The following is a 21,100-nucleotide window of genomic DNA, read 5'->3' as shown; positions in this document are numbered from 1 at the left end:
CAAAAAAAAAAGGAGACTAGGGAGGGACAGATTGTTAGAAAACACTTTATTCGTTCATTTGTTAGCGTTAATTTCATTTCACAATAAAATAATTTGTTACCTCAGAGGGGGGGGGGGGGGGGGGGGGTTTACAAAAATCTTCCACATTCACAACTACCAATCGACCAAGGACACACAGAACATAAGGCCATTATCATCGGATGCCTGTAGTACCAGCAGTCTCAAGCAGTTGGTCCTAGCAACAGTAACTAAATTGTCCACACGTGTTGCTAAGCAACAGACAACACCATTCAGTACATTGCACAACCTTGCTAAGCAGGATTCTTCGATGTAAGAGAGTTTCACCTTATTCTTTTTTTGACACTTAACATCCATCAAAACAATCAGAATACAATACCCCGTTAATATTGAGGAAAGCAGGGACCCACATCACCACGTGAGCATCTCAAGGCATGTGTTCTCGAAAAGGAAAAGAGCCCGGCATCTCTGGTGCTACGTGGCAATTCTGAACCAAGCATCGTCCACAGGAGACTACATATGAGGGGTGCTGGCCAACATCAGAGTGAACGATTACAATATCAAAAAGATCAGGATGTGGTCCGGTCATGGTGTGTTACAAGGACGGGTCTAGGATTAGCTTTTCCACAACCCGCCGTATGAATCGCCTTATGCAAAGGGTTCTGTACGAAGGGAAGGAAACTCCTTAATATTTGAGCAAAACGTACTTGCTCCATAGATGCCCCATTGCAGGCCAACCATTTGGAACTCTTCACTCGTAATGTGTGTCCGCTTAATTAAGTAACATGGTCATGGATGTAAAATAAGATAGGATTAGGCCTCTCCTGCCAATACAGATACAGAAAACATCCAGGATTATGCAGAGGGCATTCTGTATCAAGCGTATGCTCAGACGACATAGGCGAGGCTTTGGTTTCGTTTCATAGTCAAGTGGCTGACGACTTAAACAATAACCCCATCACAGCAGTCAGATAGTTTAGGGTGAGCACATGTGATTCAATGTTTATACTTTAGTATAATGACCAGCAGCGAGATATCCGTCCACCTAATCCACCACTTATTTTGGTAGTGAATTCAACGTCAGCACGTGTATCGCGACGCGGGAGGTTCCTCCACATTCCGACAGTTACAGGACACCACTGGAGTTAGTTATAAGGCAAATTGAATCTGATCTCCATGTCAGTTTTTAGCCTGTTCCACTCACCTGATGTTCAACAGCTACAACCCTGCCAACAATCACATACACACAACACTTGCATCTTTGATTCCATCTTGTGCGTCGCCTACTATTGTGTGTAGTCTGCCGGTCACGTTGCCTACTCATTTGCTACACCGTCTCCGCAGACGTACAAGGACATTAACCAGCAGGACAATGACAGAACCATGCCCTGCATTATGGTCATAACGTGGCACTGAAGACATTACACATTTGTGGACATTAAAGTTTGTGCGATGACTATCACATGTTGTGCACAGAGACTTCTTTGTCAAACACACAAAATTCCCCTTGATTAGGAAATCAATTAAAAAAAACTGCTGGACTTATACACAGAGCAGTGGAAATAATATAATAAGGTCTATTAGTAATAATATAAATAAATACTCTTTAGCTAGAAGTAAAAAAAAGCAAGTAAATATATATCAGGCACTGTAAAGAAATTGAATTGCACTGAGCACTTGATTCCAACATGGTGCCTGGTAAACCACTATTTAACTAATAGTTGATACCGAGTGACATTACTCAAGGAATGCTTATCATTAAAACCTGTGTCACTTGGATATAGCACACAATTCCCTCGCATTGTAAGCTTATACCATGTGAGCGTATATAAAATAACCCTTACCCAAAGCTGACAGTCTCAGCCTCTCCAGAACCATCTCACCATTTCACAACAAAGGCTAGGCTACATCAAGGCGGAATTTGTCCCTGTGAAATCATTGAAATAATATGACACTCATCTTTTTTTTCGGTGTTCATAAGCATCACGGCTGCTTATGCTGCCCCCGGGCAAAGTGGCATGCAAAGTCGTACTTGTTGATGCAGCTGTGGCCACAGATGTTGCACTGGAAGGCGTTCTCGTAGCCGTGGCAGCCCATGTGTATGGTGTAGAGGATGTTGTCGGGGAAGGCTATGTCACAGTGTTGGCAGTGGTGCTGCGCGCCGAGCTCCTGGGGCGCGGCGGGCAGGCCCGGGGCCGGGGTGCTGGGCTGGCTGTTGCCGACGCTGGGGGTGCTGGTGCGGCCGCTGCCCTCGCTGCATGGCCCCGCCACGGGACTACCCTCGCTCGGAGGGAGAGGGGGGAGCCTGGGGTCCGGGGCCGTGGGAGACGAGGCGTGCGACGTGTTGGCCAAGGCCGTCGCAGGGGGCGTGTCGGCGGGGTCGGGCTGCTGTACGAGGAAGGGCTTCTCGTCCACCGGAGACCGGGCCCGGGGCGACCCGGGGGGCTGGGCTGTCTGGGAGTGGACGTGCGCCGGAAGGCTGGCCAACTGACCGGCCAGCGTCGATAGCTGGTTCAGGGGGTTGTCCATGACCAGATCCTGGTGGTGTTGATGGAGGTGGTGGTGGTGGAGCTCGTCGTCCCTGGAGCTTCCGTCCTCGGGCGCCCCGCCCTGGTCGTCGAAGGCCTCCTGCCGTATGTGGGGCAGTCCGTGGGGGAAGTCGCTCATGCTGTCCGCCTTGTGCGCTGCCATGGAAGGGGGGCTGAAGTTGATGAGCAGGCGCCGGCCGTAGCCCAGCGCGCTGCTCTTCTTCTGCAGCACACTGAGCATCTTCTTGTGGGCCAGCGAGCGGGCGCCCTTCATGGGCAGCAGCTTGTGGCGGCGGCGGCGGTGGTGGGACAGGTTGCTGCGGTCGCTGCAGCGGAACGAGCACAGCTCACACTTGTAGGGCTTCTCCCCCGTGTGGGAGCGCATATGGGCCTCCAGGTGGCGCTCGTAGGCGGAGGCAAACGGGCACAGGTGGCAGCGGTGAGGCTTCTCCCCTGAAGACAGAGGATGCACAGCCGCAAGGTTGAGTTCAACTGTTTACATACAAACACAAAACGAATAACATATTATTATCTAGTTTGCGCACGAAAAGCGTATCACCTGTATGAATGCGGATGTGCTCGATGAGTCGGGCCGTTCCTCGAGTGGCATAGTTGCAGTAGCGACACTTGAGCTTTCCGTCGTACGTCCTCTCAAAGCCGTCCACCAGTATCCCTGAGCTGTCGACCAGCGACATATCCGTAGAGGGGTGGTCCAGGCCATTTTGACCGCAGTCTGCACACAAAGGACAAAATGTGGGCTAATAAGAGACCATTTTCAATGCCATGGGATATGCAGGGTTAGACCGTGGGGTGATTTTATCATGACATGCATAAGTTATTTTGAAAGTGAATTAAGCAAGTGTAATGATGATCATTATGTGATGAAATGAGCTCGGCCCATTTAGTTGCGGTGAAGCTAACTTTTTATTCTATAAAATATCCTGTCTGCGTTTGTCAATGTTTGGTCAACGCTTGACTTCAAAACATGTTTGGCTTGTGTCTTCGCTGATACAAAATGTACAGGTCCTCCGGCAGGCATTGATACCAAAATCTATTTACAAAAAGCAGCAAAAGCAGCAAAGAGTCCAGAGACTCCAGACAACTACATTTGAAGTCAGACGTTTACCTAAACATTTTAACATTTTAAACTTTGTTTCAACCTGGGCAAGCCAACTACCCCGACGCGCAACAGAGGGAACCATATCGTCAAAAGCCCGTAGCGGATAAGAACACCGTGTGACCCATAGGACGTTGTTAAATAATGACGGTACATAATGAATAAGGAATAATAATACGCCGGATTTTTGTGCAAAAAAACCCGAACACAATATCTTTGCCATGACGTGATATATTGATGAGTGACAGTCCAGCCTGCATGTAAAGTAGGGTCTTACAGTTACCAGCTGGAACGTCGTCCACCTCCTTGACGCCGCTCACAGACCCGGAGATCATGTTCACATGTTGAGTCTGCTGGCTGAGATACTCTTGGAAATCTTTCACAAAATCCAACGTGTCCGGCTTTTCTTCACCCATCGAGATGGTTTGGTGTACGGGTATGGTTCTAAAGGGAGGTGAATCATGTACAACTGTTTCAGTAACGTTACCAAAAGAAGCCACGTCACTTGCAATTAGTACTATGGAATAGAAGTAAACGTTACAAATCAACACCGACTGTTTCGCTGTGATCGACACTTACCCTTTTAGCACGTGTAGTATAACACTTTTTGGAAAGTGGTAATATTTACTACGCAGGTAGGGAGACCGAAAATCCGGACAAACAACGATCTGCTGCCCTGTCCCTCACTTCACATTGATCTCCATAGTAGGCTGTCAACACCGCTACGTTAGCCACTCAGCTAACAGCATCCTTTATAACGTTAGTCAACAAACAAGGATTTCGCACATGACAGTTCATGGTTGATTTAACTCTATGTTCCTCGATTGATTAACATATGTTTTGTGAAGCTATTAATAATTTCAGTGAACGTTACGGCTGATACTTGGTAACGAAAACCATATCAAAACAATAGTCACATCACGGTGTCAGAGTTCACTCCACGTCCCCCGGTTAAACCTTCCCCACCGCCCTCCGGATCATTCGTCCGCAAAGAAAAGTTCCGAGGACAAAACACACTATGAATTTCCTGCAGAAAATACGGTGAGTGCTCTAGTGCAAAGTGAGGTTGAATATATGTTTCAGTAAAGCCACATAGACGTAAAGAAATGCTAAATGGCTTAAATATAGTGAAGGGATTAGAGCAAAGTCTAAATGGAGTAAACAATGTAAACAGGCACACCAATTAAACAATTTCAAATGGTTGGAAACAAATAAAGTGAAGCTCACTATAAAATAGCAAATGTAATCATTTGAATACATTCGAAATAAAATATAGAAAAGCTGGCGTCTGTCTGTTTGGTAGTAACTTGGAAAAGTATGTTGAACCTGCTGTAATCCTTTTGGATTATACGCCGGAACGTGCAAATTGTAAATTGCAACTCTCCCAGCTTTCTTGCGGAATTTCACCGAGGCACGCCCACTTTTGGTCGTAGTACCTCGTCGCTTTGAAAGTAGAGCGGGTTCAGTGAGGCCGAAAAAAAATTGCTGCGCCCGTAGAGATGTATTTTCTTTGTATTTGTATCACGTTGGTTATTTTAATGTAGATTTTAAATGCTTTTATTGATTACATTGGTACTTTATTCCGGTCACCAATTTATGCATTGCACGGTCTTGCTGGTTAATCGAAATAAGCTCACAAAATGATGACGCTTATAGCTTTGGACTCATGAGTCTCAGCTTTCATATCGCATATTGTTTGTGTAGATAGCATTTGTTGCCAGATCGGATTGGCAACTTCAGCCCAACTATAGACGAAAAACTGCCCAATCAACGATAATCCCAACCAGAACCTTTAATGCCAGAAAACTACAACAATAAAATTAAAAAGACAATAAAAAGTTGTGATGTGAAGCGTCTTTAATCATGATGAAAAAAAAACCTACAGCAGTCATTTCAATGAATACAGGATTGCGGTATCACCCAAAGTGTCCCGTTGCCCCGTGTCAATTGCCGTGTGCTTGCGCATGTGCAAACGCAACTTGCTCTGGTTGCTGAAGTTGGCATTGCACTGCAGACACACGCAGGGCTTCTCCCTGGAATGAGTCCTCATGTGGAACTTCAGGTCGGAGCTCCGGTCGAAGCGCTTCACGCATTGGTCACACCTGTGGGGCTTCTCCCCGGAGTGAGTCCTCATGTGGATCTTCAGGTTGTAGCTCTGACTAAAGCGCTTCGCGCATTGGTCACAGCTGTAGGGCTTCTCCCCGGAGTGAGTCCTCATGTGGATCTTCAGCTTGCAGCTCTGAGTGAAGCGCTTCAGGCATTGGTCACAGCTGTAAGGCTTCTCCCCGGAGTGAGTCCTCATGTGGATCTTCAGCTTGCAGCTCTGACTGAAGCACTTCACGCATTGGTCACACCTGTAGGGCTTTTCCCCGGAGTGAGTTCTCATGTGGAGCTTCAGGTTGAACTTTTGACTGAAGCGCTTCACGCATTGGTCACACCTGTAGGGCTTCTCCCCGGAGTGAGTCATCATGTGGAGCTTCAGGTTGCCTTTCAGTTTGAAGCTCCTCATGCATTGGCCACACCCGTACGGCTTCTCGTCGGTGTGGGTATGCCCGTTGTGACTGGACATGTTGGAGGAGCCAGGGGCGTCCACATGCAGACTATCCGTGGTGCCGCCACGCAGTGTGCTGCGGTCTCCAACGTCAAAGGCTTCTGCAGAGAGGAAAACAAAGAGTACTGTATTTGTTCAAGTAATTAATTAATAATATTCGTATTCATTCATTATTTGCACAAAGGGATACCTTTGTACACACTTTTAAATTTGATGGATTTTGACAATCTTTCTTTAAAGCTTCTATTTGTTGAATATGCCTTTTCCTTGTACCCCTTGAGGTTGTCAAGGGTCAAAGGCTCCAGCTGAGAAGGCACTGCTACGTCTCCCCCTTTTAAGGATATTCTTTGTGTTATAGCAGGGCTCCGGTCATGATGCGCTTTCAAAAGAGGACCAGGCTTTTGAGCGCTGGTAGAATCAAGTACATTTTCAGTTGATCCAGGTCGTTGCTGGCTTGCTTGCTTTTATAGATGCAATGTGTATTACTAACCTACAGGTGGCATGCCTCCACCAATATCCTCTTCCTCCTTGATTAAAATGGGGTCTGGGGTCTGCTGCTTTCCAAATAAAGAAGGAAACCCACATTAGACACTTTAATTTGCACAGAATAGTGGTCAATTCCCACTAACGACACACTGAATCATTAAGGTGTGTGCTGGAGTTGGAAGCATCCGTTACATGAATGAGAAGATGATTTCCAACCTGCCCAGTCAGCTCCTCAAGGCGGACAAGTCGCTCGCCGCACTCCAGGCTCTTGGCCACGCTGTGATCCGCAGACAGTGAGCTCAGGGCCTCGACTTCGGACACAGTGAAGAGGGTGTCATGGCAGTCTACCGCCAGTGGGCCCTCCCCATTTCCGTAGACGTTCAGGATCCTCAGCTCCTCTCTGTGACTGGACATGCGGGAGGAGCCAGGGGCGTCCCCATGCAGACTCACCGGGGTGGCGTGCTGTGTGCTGCGGTCTCCAAAGTCATCGCAGTCTTCTGCAGAGATAGGGGACAAGGTAATGGTTTTGATACATTATTTGCACAAAAGGAGACAGTGTGTATTTGTACACGTGAAATAAACTATTTAAATGTCTGTATGTAACACAGAGGGTTAAATATGGGTACTGCAGAAACAGATTGAGTTTTGGTCCCCAAACTCAAAGCACAAGCGGCTGACCAGGACACTAAAAAGAAACTCAGCGCAAAATGATCTGAGCACAACATTACATGCAAGACAAGCGCAATTATTCTATTTGACAATAACAAGCATCAACGTTTCAATCCCTGCAAGATGATTAGTTAACATGTATACATTTGGAGTTTATTGATGTTTGAGAATGAAAACCAGCTCATGTGGTATCCTTCTTGAAACCTTTCTGGGCTCTTGACTTATTCAATCTTTGAAATTCTAATCTCAAGTTTGACTCGTTTTTTACAAGGGCTCGGGTCACGATGCTTTACAAAAGAGCACCAGGCTTTTTAGCACAGGTACAATCTAGCAGTCATCCTCGAATCGAAGCTGCTTAGAATCTAAGGGTGGTGTAAGAAGAGGGGGGTTTCCAACCACCTTGTGTCTTTCAGGGGCTTTAGGCCTGATGATGATGATGATGATGATGATGATGATGATGAAGAATACACCAAGACCAAGACCATTCAAAGTGAAGGAAACTGGCATATCGTCAAATTATCTTTGCCATGTGTTAGCCAGGTGAGGTAGCCTGCTTCTCCGATAGAAATAGTTATTCAATGTTTATTTTGAATCATTATTATTATAACTTTGTCCAATTACTAAAATTGTAACTACTAACAGTACCCCCTGAACACTTGGACCGTCCTTTTATCCACCCATTACAGCCGGGACTCAACTCACCATTTCCCATTGATGTAGTCCCTGGTTTGCAGATGTTGGCTCGAGCCAGGGCCAAACGACTTGCACGCGATGCATTTGGTCTTGTTTGAAGCCGCAAAGTAAACAGCTCACTCCTCATCACCTTCATCTTCGTCCTCAGCGTCTCGTTTTCTTTCAGGCTCCGAGTTATTTGTAAGTGAAGAGTAGCCGAGCCTTCCGAGAACAGCTGGCTAATTTCAGATACGGCTGCTTTCGTAAGTACGTCCATTATGGACGAAAGCTGTTCTCCCAAAGTTGAGCCGCACGGTTTCATGTTTATTAACATATTTTACTCTGTTGTGAATAAAACCCCACAAATACTCTAAGAAATAAGAGGTCGAGAAGGACTAGGTTTGAAAGATTAAGGCTTTATGAGCACATACATAAGGTAATAACAACCAAACCTGATGGTATGCAAACACTGAAGAACATCCGGTATCTATATCCCCAAACACGAACTTCGCCAATCACAACGCTCTGTACTAGGGGCCTTGAAACGGATGTATGACGTAGATGTTGGATGGAGATGTCCATATCCTACAGGCTGTAAGACATGGACAATAACAGGCTATGTTATTGACCTTATTCCTCCACATCTATCGAGATAAGCTCGGTAAATGAGGCTTATACCGTTGGACTCCCTTAAGTCTCAGCTTTCATATGGCATATCGTTTGTCGGTTTGTGTGTGTGGCCAAATCGCATTTTCAACTTCCAGCCAAACTGTAAACTAAAAACTGCCCAATCAACCAAAAACCTGCGGGAGGAGCCAGGGGCGTCCCCATGCAGACTCTCCGGGGTGGCGTGCTGTGTGCTGCGGTCTCCAAAGTCATCGCAGTCTTCTGCAGAGATAGGGGACAAGGTAATGGTTTTGATACATTATTTGCACAAAAGGAGACAGTGTGTATTTGTACACGTGAAATAAACTATTTAAATGTCTGTATGTAACACAGAGGGTTAAATATGGGTACTGCAGAAACAGATTGAGTTTTGGTCCCCAAACTCAAAGCACAAGCGGCTGACCAGGACACTAAAAAGAAACTCAGCGCAAAATGATCTGAGCACAACATTACATGCGAGACAAGCGCAATTATTCTATTTGACAATAACAAGCATCAACGTTTCAATCCCTGCAAGATGATTAGTTAACATGTATACATTTGGAGTTTATTGATGTTTGAGAATGAAAACCAGCTCATGTGGTATCCTTCTTGAAACCTTTCTGGGCTCTTGGCTCTCTTTCTGCTCAAAAAGTAGCAAGCAAACGGAATATCATATAGGCTACTTCAAGGAACCTCAAGGAACCTCTCATATATCTCCAACAGTTTTATGATGGAAACTGAAACTTTTACTAACAGTGGGGAGGTTAAAGTGGAGAAAATGTATAGATTTAAACATAGGCCTATTCATCAAGTTATTTGATTAATTAAACAACCAACATTAAGCCTATGAAACACCAAAATTCAATGCATTGTAAATCATTTGGGCATTTTGATGAAGAGAAACTTATTTTAAGACACGTCGGCCAGCGAAATATTTGATTTAATATTAGAGCATGATCATGGTAAAGTACAGGCAGCCAAGTTACCAAGGACACATTCAGTGAGACAAGAACAAGATTAGGGATACGTTTGCAATGTGGGTAGCCAGGGTATACACAGGTAACAAACGTGAGTGGGAGTGACCATCGTGGAGAGTTTAGGATTTGCGGGCCAAGTTAAACTGAAATGGGGGAAGTCAACACGTCTGCAAGTCTGCAAGCAAGGCCGCAACAGTAAAAGGAATCTCCACAACAAAGAAGGCAGACGATTGGCTTCAGGCCCCGTCCACATGAGTATCTGACTTCGTGGCTCGAGTGGGAATGCAAATGACAACAATTTTAATATCTCTCTGTCAGAGAGAGGAAGGGAGGTTTCTCAGGGAGAATGCATACAATTACTTTGAATGTGAATACTAACTATCTAAACAAGGTTAATATAATTCGTATATAATTGTATCTTATAGTTATGATTGATATTTCCACGACTCATTTTATTCAGCTTTTCCAAGATTTTTGATTATTTAAGCTCTTTCAAGCAATGCTTGAGGGCTACACATGCTATGGCAGAGCAATGCTTTGTAAATTATATAGGCCTACTTATGATAAACATGACTTATTGTACCACAAGATGGCGCACATGTATCATTAATGAAACCGGTTCCTGTTCCATTGTTGTGGCCCTAAAAGCAATACGTTAGAGTCGCTGATCATAAATAACCTTTTTTAAATAGGTATTGGGTGTTGTGCACGACTTGATCTGCTCAGTGAGCAGACATCCAGTCTTTTTGGGTCAGCTGACATGGACTATAGTAAAAAACGAAGAATAAAGGCTTGGCAGTTAATCTTCCGGGTTGAATAGCTTGTTGACACTAATGTTATTTTATTGCAATTTAATTATGCTCAGGTTTCCAGTGGGGCCAGATACGTCTGAATAATTTACTAAAGGCCAAAATGATTTGTTAGCGGGGAAATATATAGGTCTATACACTGCTAGCTATAGACAAATACATATGACGATATAGGAAACAATTAAATACTTATAAAATAAAAAATATAGTATAACACACACATGTATATGTATATATATATATATATATATATATATATATATATATATATATATATATATATATATATATATAGAATGGCCTATCACTTTTATTCATTACATTTTCTTCTCATATTATGTCGATTGAGAGATTAAAATATAGAGTAAAACGTAATTATTTACTTAAATAACTTGGTGATAAATAACCCTGAGAGATTCTAGTAGAGTGACACCTGGGCCTGGTGTTGACAGAGACTAATGCTTTGGACACTTGGCAACATATACAACAAATGACATGGCAATGACGAGGACTGAGAAGCTTCAAGAATCCTTCACTGTTGTTCCGTATTATTAAGGAGGAAGGCATTTCACAATAACTTCCTCTATACATGTGCATTTAAGAAAAATACAAAAAGTCTTTGAAAAGCAAGAAGTGCTCATTGTATAGAGGTTTATCAAAAAAAATTAAAGGGCTGGGCACCATAACACAAGTAGATTTCAATTATACACATGTTAGACGGCCCCTCACAGTACACCTGCCTTTAAGGGGGTTGCAGTCTCCTCCACTTGTCTTAATTCACATTAAAAGACCTCAATGAAAAGGTTCCCATCCCACAATCAACTGCTTGATCTGGGCCGTTTGTAGGTTTTTGTGCAATTCCATTTCTTCTCCTTCCCGGAGATTAATTGAGATTTAATTTAGAGAAGGCCTTCAGCGATGCTTTATGACGTTGTGTCATGTTTTCAGGCTCATATATAAAAAAGCTGCATCATGGAGATTAGCTTTAAAGAAAAGTATTTTTAATCCCAGACAAGTGCAGCCACAGTTACGGCAGACAGAAGGAGAAAGGTGAAGGAGGACTTGGAAGAGGTGTATTCTTCCTCCCCTGCGGAGACTGTTTCTTTCTTGGGGCGTCTGCTCCACGTGGACCATTTGACAAAGAACCAAGAGGCTGGGGAAATAGGATAAAGGAGGTATATATTAAGCTTTCTTTCCTCACCACTTAATTTCCTTGCCGGCGCGCCGCACGGCCCCAGTAATGAATGTAATTGCCGCCTTTGATGAGAATGCTATTATCTGGATCACACTTTACACAGGCAAACAAGCCGGCCCCATCCCGCCCCTCCCCCGCCCCCCCCCCCCCCGCTCCTCCCAGCCTTCTATTTAACTTGGCAATGAGGACCCCGACAAAACCCCCCCATCCACCACAACCACCTTCCCCCCGATTATGCAGAGAACAAGTGGCTTTTCATAAAGCCAGTGTGTCGCTCTCAATTGGCGATGCTTGGAACTGTCTACATGTGCACAAAGGATAGATTAGATATGATATAGACACACCAAAAACCAATTTCCGTGATTAATTTCCTCCACGCCCTAAAAGAATGGGCCACTCTCGCCCCGCTGAATTTTATCTCTTCTTTATAGGCAAACTTTCATCCTTTTTCCTTTTTTTCTGTATAGATGGCGCGAACTGATGGACATTTGGAGATGGACATTTTATTGACCCAAGCTTGACCAGAGCTGAGGGAACTGCAGGTGAGGACTGAACATAGAAGACAGACACTATATTCAAGACGTCATACAGAAACAAAACGTAATTTTTTTTCCAGGATCAAACAATATTAAGTGCTGATCTTAGAACCTCATCGGCAACATGAACACACACACACACACACGCACGCACGCACGCACGCACGCACGCACGCACGCACGCACGCACGCACGCACACACGCACTTTCACACACACACACACACACACACACACACACACACACACACACACACACACACACACACACACACACATTCATACAGATAGGCACGCTAAACAGCCATTTAATAATAGTAGAGAACAGATATCATGGGGCTTTATGAGGCGACGCGCTATAAAGCTGCTGTCACCTTAAGAAGTGGGAATGTGTCTCTGACTGCCTTATTACCACATTAAAGCAGCATTGGGAAAAAATAAATCCCTCCTCCTTGGTCCTCCAGCTCCACGCGGTTCTGTCCAATACTGCACACAGCTGAAATATTGGAAACAATCAAATAGACTGTCACCAGTGACAAATTATACTATTACTCCTCAAAGACTGTCATCCTTGAAATGTATTCAAAGCCATTTCTTCTTTATCGCTGAGTGATTATTCCTCAAAGCGGGCAGTTCATCTGTGATAAATTGGTAATCAATTCATTTGACTATCTAGCTTTGAGAGTAGCCCACGGGCCCGGGCCAACGACGGTCACTCGGCTAACTGGCCGGGCTGTTTGTCGGCTGATGAACGACCGGCGGCTGACCACCTGTCTCTTAAAGCTTTATAACATCAGAAACAGGTTGCCGTCCGGACCCCATCAGGACAGCACGAAAGAAATTGGCCAATATTTTTGACTGAAGTGGCATTTCACCGGTATTTATTCGCTGGGCCCCGACTACAAAAACCACGGGCAACAAATAAAGAAGATGGTATAATAGCTTTAGACTGGCCGGCAACGCTCTCGCCTTGAAATGAAGTGTCCAGTCGTGAGTTATTGTGGCCAAACGTCATTTGTACAGCCTGAAAAGTGGGGACATTTTTCTAGCTTGTCAGTCTGCGGCTATAGCTCATTGTCCTGAATGATGCCTCTGAACGCACAGTTGCCCTAATGCGAGCACTGCAGTCTGAGTGTGCGAGGGCCCGTAATGGATTAGCCTGTCCATTGGGGTATAATAAAGTGTATCCATTGGCACATCTTTAAACGCCAATGCTCTGCTGAGCTCTGGTCATACTTTAAGCATCAACCCGCAGCAAGACACACTGCTCACAATGAGGACGGCTTTAAGCCACACTTGGGTGTGATCCTATTGCACCTGCATTTCATCTGAGTAAAGTAATAGCTGAATTTAGTATGTTGTCGTGATTTATTTTAATGCAGAGGCATGAGTTTAGTTTACGCATGATGCACCTTTATTATTGTTAATATTATTATTATTATTATCATATTATTATTATTATTTCTCATATTCAAATCTCCCTGTAATAGATAAAAAATATGATTCTCTTTATATATAGATATTCAGCAATATATAACCTTATTATCTCTTTATCAAGGAAACACCCTTATATGAATCAACTCATTATGGCAAGTGAAAGTTAGCAGTTTAGTGTTGATCTCGAGGTAGAGAGGACGTTGTGGTCTGAATTAGGCGGCGCTTCTCTAAATGCAGAGGAAGCTTTAGATTAATGAACACTCTGCCCTTTGTGACTATTGATCAAACCCCAATCTGGCCAGGCCTCATTTCCATGCTCCCTGCTGCTGCTCCCCATTGTCCCCCATTCGAACCAATGACTCATGACATCAGACAAAGACTTTACCCTTTAGACATTGTCAAGTTATTAGTATCATTTAGGTTCCCCTCTGAATGGCGATGCATTTTTTAAAAAAAAAGAAGAAAAATAGCAATAATGACACCAATAGTAAATTGGAATATTGCCTTTTCCCATATCTTTTAAAGACCAAGTTGATTGATAAAATCTCCACTGGAGCCACTGCTCAGTGCTAAAGGGATGCTCTTCAGGGGTTGCATTTCTTTCCCCAACTGTCTTTGCAGCACTCTACATTAAACCCTTTAGCCCTCATTTCACGATGATACCACAGTCCCATTTGGCCATCGCCTACCCCAAGAACAACCACCACCACCACCACCAGCCCGAACACCACCAGCCCGAACACCACCACCCCCCACCAAAAACCACCACCCTCAAAAACACCGCGGGCAACACCACAACCACAACCATCCCATCAACCATAACTAACTACAAATGCCAACGTCTTTAGATGTGTCCCTGAACTATGTGGAAAATATGATGATTTGGGGTTTTTGTCCTGTCAGTGGTTGTTCATCTTTATTTACTTTTTGTTGTTTGTTTTTTATGTCGTTGTTGTTAACGGTCATGTGTATCTGTCTTTTCACTGAGAACAATTTCCCCAAGGGGACAATTACTAAACTAACTAACTAACCATCACCCCGACCATCCACCAGCCCCCATAACACCCCCACCACCCCCAGCACTACCACCATCAACACCAGAACCACCACAATCCCCAACACCAGCAGGAATCACCATCACCCACCAACCCTAACCGTACCTCGACCACCCCAAACACCACCACCCATCAACAAACCCCCGCAACACCAACACCACCACCAACCCCCAACACAACCAGTACCCCATCCTCCATACCAACACCCCTCCACCCACCATCACCACCACCACCACCACCACCACCACCCCATGCAGGACCTCCTTGGGCTTGCGCAACGTAGCTTGCCTGTCTCCCTCTCCCCTGGCCCAAGGCAGGCCAGCGCGCTGCTGCTCCTGCAGGCATCGTTAGCCAGGAGATGATAATAATGGGATGGTTGACTGACCCCTGACCCTCTGGTATTGATCCTCCCCGTTGCATCCAGCTGGGCCCAGCCCCCCCTGAAAGCCAGTGAGCTGGAGAGGTGTTTAAAAAGGCTCCACATCCACTCTGCTACATGCTCATTACTTACTTCATTTACCTGTGACAGTGACAAACCTGCCTGGCCACGCCACACTTTATTAGGGTCACTGTATGAGGCAGAGGCGGAGGACATAAATAAATAAAGAAAAGCTTGCGCACGCAAGGTTCCTATGTGTGTTTGTGTGTGTTTATATTGCACCCCCCCCCCCCCCCCCCCCCCCCCCCCCCCCCAAAAAAAAACACACACACACACACACACACACATTTCATACAGTATTGTCTGAGATGTGGGGTGTGTGTGTAAGCATGTTATGAGTATAGATGCTTGTTCTAAAGGGGAGGGTGTCCACTGCTCTGTCTTTGGCCTGTCCGGGCCGTTGTTGAGGGAGTTTATTTTGATAGATTTCATTGAGCCGGAAAACAAAGATTGCGGAAGGAACAAAACATCACGAACACAATTCCTGTCTTGCAACATCAGTTAATTAAATAGGGGAAGTTGTTTTAAAAAAAGAGGCTATTTTTGACATCCCGGAAATGTTTTAGCATTCACATGACGTGACGATGTTTGGGAATAATGTTGTCTCTTATGTGTGATAATAATTAAAATATTTCTTGGATATAAAATGTCTTCAACCATATCCGCACCTTCTCTCCATCTTTCGTAAATCCTGCGCCCTGCTGAAGCATTGCCCTGGTCGCCCTGCTGGGGGCCCCTGCTGGGGGCCCCTGCTGGGTGTCCTGCTCCACGCTCTGTCATTGGGCTCCACACCCTCCGCTGCACCTGTCCCCCAGCCAGCATCATAAAACAGTATTGGTTTCCGCTTGCTGTGCCTTTCCCATTGCACACCGGCATTTCAATCTTATCTCAATCGAGGAGGGTGACCCGCAAGACATAAAGAATTGGCTTTAAGGCTTTCAAAATGGGCCTAAATCAGTCGCGGGTCGCACTGGGGGGAAATAAGCGGCAAATGTAAGTAAGCATGAAATAGTTTTCATAAATAATCCAAATGACAACGGGCCTTCTAATGGCACTGGGGGGCTGTAAAAAGAATACGTTGCCAATTTTTACCCCATTAAAGTGAAATAGAAAGCCAAATACATAATGTTGCCGACGGAAGAGTTGCATTCTGGGGGCTCGTGGAGCGAATTCTGCCGCTGTGTCAGGAGATTGAGGTAACAGTTGAGTGTAAATGGAGGCCGTTGTGTACATATGTTGCAGTGGTGTGATTGCTAGTTCTTTTAGACATAGCCCTTTCTATGCAGTAATGCAGAGGGTGTGTGCGTGTGCGTGTGTGCATGTGTGTATGTAGTATCTGTCTATGTGGATACGTGTGTCTCTCTCTTTGTATATGCGTGTTTGTGTGTCTGTGTATGTGTGTGTGTGTTTGTGTGTCTGTGTGTGTGTGTGTGTGTGTGTCTGTTTCTGTGTGTGTGTGTGTGTGTGTGTGTGTGTGTGTGTGTGTGTGTGTGTGTGTGTGTGTGTGTGTGTGTGTGTGTGTGTGTGTGTGTGTGTGTGTGTGTGTGTGCGTGAGTGATTCTCAGTGCCGGCCTTGCTGCTCATGTTTCCTCTCATTAGGCAGTGCTGGCAGCTGCTGGAAGAGGCTGAGGAGTCATACTAATCAGCTGATTGTAATAGCACTATTTACCACCCCAGGACACAGGAGAGGGACAGAAGAGAGCAAACAAACATCAATTACTGTCTGTCAGCAGGAGGAAAGAGGGGGGGGGGGGGCAGCAGTGGTAGAGTGCAGTGGTGTTCCTTGGCTTCTCTGCCGATCAAGAGGGGCCCCACAGGGGATGGGGCCACCGGGGGGCGTGGCCGTGGGGGAAAGATACAAGTATTGGTGTCAAGTGGGCCAACAGCGTTTTATTTGTTGCCTGACACACCCGCAAAAAAGGAAAAGTTAGCGAGTACTGAGCAGCAAGTGCTGCTCTTTTAGACACATTATTATTCATTTTTTGGTTTATTTAAATGATTTATGACATTTAGTTCAGTGCTTAATTTAACATTTTGTCTTTGGGATATTGTGTTTATCTCTCAATGTTGTTGATAGTTGCATTTCTGCAGTTACACCAAGGAGACAGCCGACGTAAAGCAAAATCCGGGGCGGCAGTTAAAATGCTATTTGGTTTTATTGGTTCGTAATGGGTGCTTATTCATTGTCCAATGTATTGGCGTATTAGTAATCAATGCGGGCTCATTTCCAGCCAATGAGCTGCATCACAATCCATTTCCTCAAGTGTCTGAGTTTAGAAATTAACCCCGGCCCCTTGGCGTGCTTAGCATGAACAGGATGATCTGGTTTCTTTTTTAATGTGTTCAGTCGCATTACCATGGTGAGCAGACATCCCTCATGGCATGGCCCACTGGGCCCTGCAAGGTCTCTCTGCCTTCGCCCTCTCTCTCCCTGTCTGCCGAATTGAACCGCACCGGTCCCGCTGTCTGTCTGCTGTCTCTGTCCATTAGACCCAGCTTGGGGGGGGGGGGTGGGGGCGGGAGTCAGGGTTCTGCTCACCTGCTCAACTCATTTCCTCCTCTGTTCTGCCTGTCCGGGTCTAGGGTAACACTTTCCCACCGCACTTTTGGGATCAGGTCCTCGACGGTAACAGCTTCCTTCAATTATGTAGCGAACGCAGATCATGGAGGATGTGGACAAGACGCTGCGGTGAGGAGCAGTGTGCATTTCACCAGGTCAAGGCCCGGGTTTCATGGCCCCCGTATTCAGCGGACAGTGCTGCCAATAGCAAAGCACTGCTGTTTAAATGTGGATTAAAAAACCTGTACCCTGGTAGAGTGGGGTGTCAATCAGAAAGCCGAACGGTAGTGTTGATTGAACATTTATAGATACAACAGGGACATGTTGACCTGACCGGATATGACTTATACCTTTGTTTGCCGTGTTGCTGTACAGTTCTTTCATGTTGATCTTCAAGCGAAGGGGTTTGTTGTTGTTATTTTTCAATGCAGAATCACTGTTACAACCGGACATGGTATCAGCCGCATGCGTTTAGTTTCTTCAAAGCTATCTGTCTGTGTATTTGAACGAGCTGCCCCGGTCACTGTTAGATAGTGCCGAGGGGCCACTGAATAGCTCCTCGCCGCTTTCAACTCCTCCAAACGACCTACGGTAATTAGGTCATTTGAATGGGACCGTTCTCCACTCCATCTGACACACTTTCCTCGCCCGACCAACAAATCAGCTGCAGAGAGGTTTCTCCAAATAAACGGCTAGCGGTGGGGGGGGGGGTGGCGGGGGGGGGGGGGGGGGGGGGGGGGGTTTAAAATGCTTTTTGTTTCCAGGTTACTCTTAAATCTCCAGCTAAAACCCTGAGATGGCATAAGTAAACTAAGGAGGTCCTGTCAAAAGTGGCAGTGGGTTGTGTGAAAGGACCCGATTTTCTTAATTCATCCCTGAGGACCGGATCAGTCTATCAATCTGTTAAATTGGAAAGCCATTAGGTGGCCTGGTTTATGTGTTTCAAGCTGTTAACTAGAGGCTGATTGATTGTTGTTCCTTTGATGGGATATGCTGATCTAATCTCAGTGTGCTCGCATTTGCAATAAATTACACAATTCATTTCCCCCATTTAGTAGGGGGGAAAGCACACCTCCAGGCATAGCCGTGCTCTGCAGGCAAAAGAGCAGGGAACCTATTTTATGGTGCCATTTAGCCAGCAAGCTTTCAGCAATCCCAGCCTTCCTCCCTTCTCTCTCTCTGTCTCTCTCTCCCTCGCATTCTCTCTCTTTCTCTTGCCCTCCCTGTCCCTCAGCGTTCCAAAAAATCGAAGCATAATCAAGGTGTATGTTTAGAAAATTTATTGTTATAATTTCCCCCATAATCTCTTCCATTTCCCAGCCGCTGCGATGACATATATCATCATCTAAAGAGAGAAAATGGATAGCAGTTTAAAATTTATCGGTCTTTGATTCTCAATTATATGTGTTTATGACTTCATCTGTCTTCAGTGACTTCAACCTTTTCCATTATGGTGGAATATTATTTGTACGAAATCCATTAAATTCACAAGGCAGGACTCTAATGGCGCGGCTGCAGCGATTTGCAGAGGAAAAAGTTTTTGAAAGGTTGGCTTTAGCAAAAGCGTGGCTGTTATGACACAAGAAATTGCTTTATTGATGGTCTGCTCTGCTGCCTGTGCATTTGGCCATTTGTTACACGGCCCATATCTATATCTCAGGCTGACACTGATGAGAACCCCCCCCCCCCCCCCCCCCCCCCCTCCCCCCTTCCTTCTAGATAAGCCAGTTGTAATGACACATGCAAGGAGCCCTGGCACGGGCAGGTAAAAGTCTTGGTAGCTTGACGATTCAGGGCAGTTTTGGTTGGATGGTACAGGAAGTATATACAGAGGCTTGGCGCTTGAAGGGCCGCGACCAAACAGGCCATAATGGAGAAGTAAAACTACATCGCTCCCTATGACTGTTTCCATCTCAACCCCCAAAGAGGTAATCTCCTCTGCAGGGAAGGCTCGCCAAAGGAGCAGGAGGAGTGATAAAGGGATAGATGGATGAATAAAATGAGCACAGGAGAGATAAAGGATGAAGCAGAAGTATAAAGTATACTTGGCCACATGTAACCCTTATGGACTGTAGCACAATTTAAATGACATGTTTCTAAATTCCTCTTCTAGATGCCTTTTTAGATGTATGAATTGGTGGCCATTACCTCCATGCGCATTGCTTCTCATTGAGGGAATAAATGGCCCATTCTACTCTCTTTAGAGTATATTATGGAAGGACACACCAGAGCTACCCTCTGTCTGTCTTACTCGTTTGAAACCGTGATTGATTTCCTGTTTAGACAGAGGCTAATACAATTCCTTACAACTACAGTAAAGTGTTTCAGCCTAGATATTATTGCCGTTGTTCTATTGGCTGATGCAAGGGGGTGGATCGGGGAATCGCCAAAGCCTCTTTCCTAATCAGGCCGTATTTCAAGTCTTACCCGAGCCATTCGCCAATCAATACCTGCACAATCCCAATTAAGGCTTTCTGGGTCAACGGAGGGCCACCAATTTCTTTACATGGTAAATGTAATGCTTAAGTTCAGACCATTGCAGTGACCTTCACTGGTTTAGTGGCGTCCCTCCAGCCAACAGGAGCGGCCAACCAGTAAAAGCGCGAAAGTTCAAGAGGTGGACACGCTTTACACAAGGACTAAAAGGGTCTCACCTAGTTTCACTGCAGGGTGTTGTCCGGCTCATTGCTGCTGTTTTGATTCAAATCCAGAGTCGAATAACAAGTATTATAGTAGTGTTGTAGTAGTATTGTATAGGATGGGATGAAAAATCTTTTTATTTTTTTGACTTTATGTACATGCTACCTTGCTGTTTTTCTATTTCTGTTATGCAATGTAACTTGGAACTAGAAAAAACAATAATGCAAGCAGCAGTGTTTTTATTCACCATGGGTTAGGTTCCCTTGGCATGGCCACACATGATAACCCCCCGGCTGTGTGTGTTCTGAGGAGGAGGTGTAGGGCGCCAGTCAGATGGGTGGAAGGCCCATGAGGAGATGACATGAAGAGGACATCCCGGCACCACTCAGAAAGGCCCCGGTTGGGTTCGCATGCTAGGACCAGCGAGGAGAAATAGCAGTTAAAGTGGCCTTTCACTAATTCCTAAACCAGTAGAAAGATATATGAGGCATAATTTGAAAAAAGAAAAAAAAATCCCCAAACCAATACCATTTTATAGGTGCTTCTAGTATTCTGCCTCAGTGCGTTTCTCCCCCAAGCTTTGTCCAATACCACATCCATGTCTTCTATCACAATTTTGACCGGCCCGAAAAAAAGAAGGAATTCTCACAAGATATCAAAACAAAAATCTATATTTAATATGGGAGCAATTACAAAGCGAAGTTGGCTGCACAGAGCCATTGTCACCTGCGCACATTTTTCATCAAAGAGGTCATTAGACAATG

The 21,100-nt window shown here is 45.3% G+C and overlaps 2 protein-coding genes across 4 annotated transcripts; both read right to left on the bottom strand.

Annotated features, from left to right (window-relative positions):
* Positions 1 to 25: 25 nt before the first annotated feature.
* ikzf5 (IKAROS family zinc finger 5) lies at positions 26 to 4,622 on the bottom strand. Of its 2 annotated transcripts, none has more exons than XM_030379172.1 (4): positions 4,243 to 4,622; positions 3,941 to 4,107; positions 3,106 to 3,279; positions 26 to 2,999 (listed from the first exon to the last, which is right to left on the bottom strand). In XM_030379172.1, exons 2-4 carry the CDS (start codon positions 4,077 to 4,079, stop codon positions 2,002 to 2,004), a joined length of 1,311 nt encoding a protein of 436 aa, XP_030235032.1. In that variant the 5' UTR covers positions 4,080 to 4,107; positions 4,243 to 4,622; the 3' UTR covers positions 26 to 2,001. The 2 variants fall into 2 exon arrangements, with proteins under 2 accessions (XP_030235032.1, XP_030235033.1); XM_030379173.1 differs by having other exon boundaries at positions 3,947 to 4,107.
* Positions 4,623 to 5,440: 818 nt separating this feature from the next.
* Positions 5,441 to 8,562, bottom strand: LOC115560308 (zinc finger protein 180). Of its 2 annotated transcripts, none has more exons than XM_030379693.1 (4): positions 8,072 to 8,562; positions 6,917 to 7,197; positions 6,705 to 6,771; positions 5,441 to 6,315 (listed from the first exon to the last, which is right to left on the bottom strand). In XM_030379693.1, exons 1-4 carry the CDS (start codon positions 8,373 to 8,375, stop codon positions 5,552 to 5,554), a joined length of 1,416 nt encoding a protein of 471 aa, XP_030235553.1. In that variant the 5' UTR covers positions 8,376 to 8,562; the 3' UTR covers positions 5,441 to 5,551. The 2 variants fall into 2 exon arrangements, with proteins under 2 accessions (XP_030235553.1, XP_030235554.1); XM_030379694.1 differs by having other exon boundaries at positions 6,705 to 6,768; positions 8,072 to 8,561.
* Between the last annotated feature and the right edge of the window lie 12,538 nt (positions 8,563 to 21,100).

The sequence above is a fragment of the Gadus morhua genome, chromosome 15, assembly GCF_902167405.1.
Source record: "Gadus morhua chromosome 15, gadMor3.0, whole genome shotgun sequence".
Taxonomy (NCBI): domain Eukaryota; kingdom Metazoa; phylum Chordata; class Actinopteri; order Gadiformes; family Gadidae; genus Gadus; species Gadus morhua.
The sequence above is the reverse complement of the archived record's forward strand: the minus strand, read 5'-3'. Positions and strand labels throughout refer to the sequence as shown.